The sequence below is a fragment of the Apis dorsata genome, unplaced genomic scaffold (assembly GCF_000469605.1).
Source record: "Apis dorsata unplaced genomic scaffold, Apis dorsata 1.3 scaffold_991, whole genome shotgun sequence".
Classification (NCBI taxonomy): Eukaryota; Metazoa; Arthropoda; class Insecta; order Hymenoptera; family Apidae; genus Apis; species Apis dorsata.
This window is the reverse complement of record NW_006264094.1, coordinates 167,853-169,459: the sequence shown is the minus strand read 5'-3', so window position 1 is coordinate 169,459 and position 1,607 is coordinate 167,853. Positions and strand designations below refer to the sequence as shown.

The following is a 1,607-nucleotide window of genomic DNA, read 5'->3' as shown; positions in this document are numbered from 1 at the left end:
CGAGAAGGGGAAAAGAGAAAGAAGAAAGGAAAAGGAAAAAAAAAAAAAAAGAAATTTCATTCTGTTCTGATTCTCGACGACAACGACGACAACGACGACACAGTTCGACGCGTCGCGCCCACTTTCTCCATACCGCCGCCCGCTGTCAGCGAAGTGATGCTCGGCGCTTCTTTGAACCTGACCTGCGTCGCCGTCGGATCCCCGATGCCGTACGTGAAATGGAAGAAAGGCCCGTCCTTGGATCTCACTCCGGAGGACAACCTACCAGTTGGTAGAAACGTGCTGATGCTCACGGACATCAAGGAGACCGCCAACTATACTTGCACCGCAGCCAGCGATCTCGGCGTCATAGAGGTTACGTCGATGGTGAAAGTTCAATGTTCGTATCGCATCCTATATCGCGACGCGTCGTGTCTCCTATCCTATCGTATCGCATCGTATCGTATCGTATCGTATCGTATCGTATCGTATCGTATCGAGATGGATCGAGATGGATCGAAATCCTCGTGTAAATCCTCGGAGATCACACGCGCGCACCGACCTATCGGACTACGTAACGTAACGTAACGTAAAACGATCAATCACGCGGATCGGTGTGCNCGACCGTGTTCGAAAGCAGAGTACGTTGTACGTTGTAGGTACGTGTATATACGGCGAAGCGAACGATGCCGAGTACGCCGAGTGGAGTGGAGTGGAGTGGAGGACCGATCGATCCGGTTTACGCGTTACGCGAAAAGATCGGAGGGGACGATCGTGTCGTAAATTGGTGGGAGGGGAGGGGGAAGAATCGGAGACAGGGGAGAATCGCTTTCTAATGAAACGACGAATAATTTTAGCTCTGCCTGGGCCCGCGGAGAACGTTCAAGTGTCGGACATCACGGCAACATCCGTGAAGCTGACCTGGTCTTACAAAGATCCGGACGAGGTCCAATACTACGTGATACAGCACAAGCCGAAGCACGTGAATCAAGCGTTCGCCGAGATATCGGGCATCACCACCATGTACTACCACGTGCGGAGCCTCAGCCCTTACACCGAATACGAACTTTACGTGATAGTCGTGAACGCAATTGGGCGTGGTCCCCCGAGTGCCCCTGTGACGGTCACCACTGGAGAAACGAGTCAGTATTTCCTACTCCTCCTTGGCCCCCAACCCCCGTCACCCCTATGTCTCCGTATATTTTCTTTTTCTTCATTTTATTCATTGGCGCACGCGCGCGCGCGCGCGCGCGCACGCACGCACGCACGTGTTCCTCTCCGAAAATTTTCCGCATATTTTCGTTCGAGCGCGCGTTTGTCGTCGAGAAATACGCTCCGGGATATCCGGCGCGCGTTTCGAATCGAACGAAAACTTTGCGACTCCCGTACACGATATCTCGTGACGATGAAATATATGTATCGTGACGAGTTTACCTAGAGAGAATGGAATGGACGGCCAGCTTTTTTTCCGCGCACCCGCGTACCCGCGGCGAAAGATTGCTTGTTACGAGCCCGACCGATCGCGTACGAATTTTTGCACGTAGATAATGTTTTTTGCACCACCAAAGGAGGAACAAGTTTTGATACGGTTTTTGAGGGAAATTATACCTTTTTTTCCATGCTGTCCG

General features: G+C 52.0%; 1 protein-coding gene across 1 annotated transcript in view; it reads left to right on the top strand.

The window, feature by feature from the left end:
* The window catches only part of LOC102680488 (tyrosine-protein phosphatase Lar), a 30,346-nt gene that overhangs the window by 8,388 nt on the left and 20,351 nt on the right, over positions 1 to 1,607 (top strand). Inside the window, exons 3-4 of the mRNA XM_031514401.1 lie at positions 104 to 379; positions 837 to 1,121. Of these exons, the coding sequence (XP_031370261.1) occupies positions 104 to 379; positions 837 to 1,121 (561 nt within the window). The remainder of the gene's footprint in view (positions 1 to 103; positions 380 to 836; positions 1,122 to 1,607) is intronic.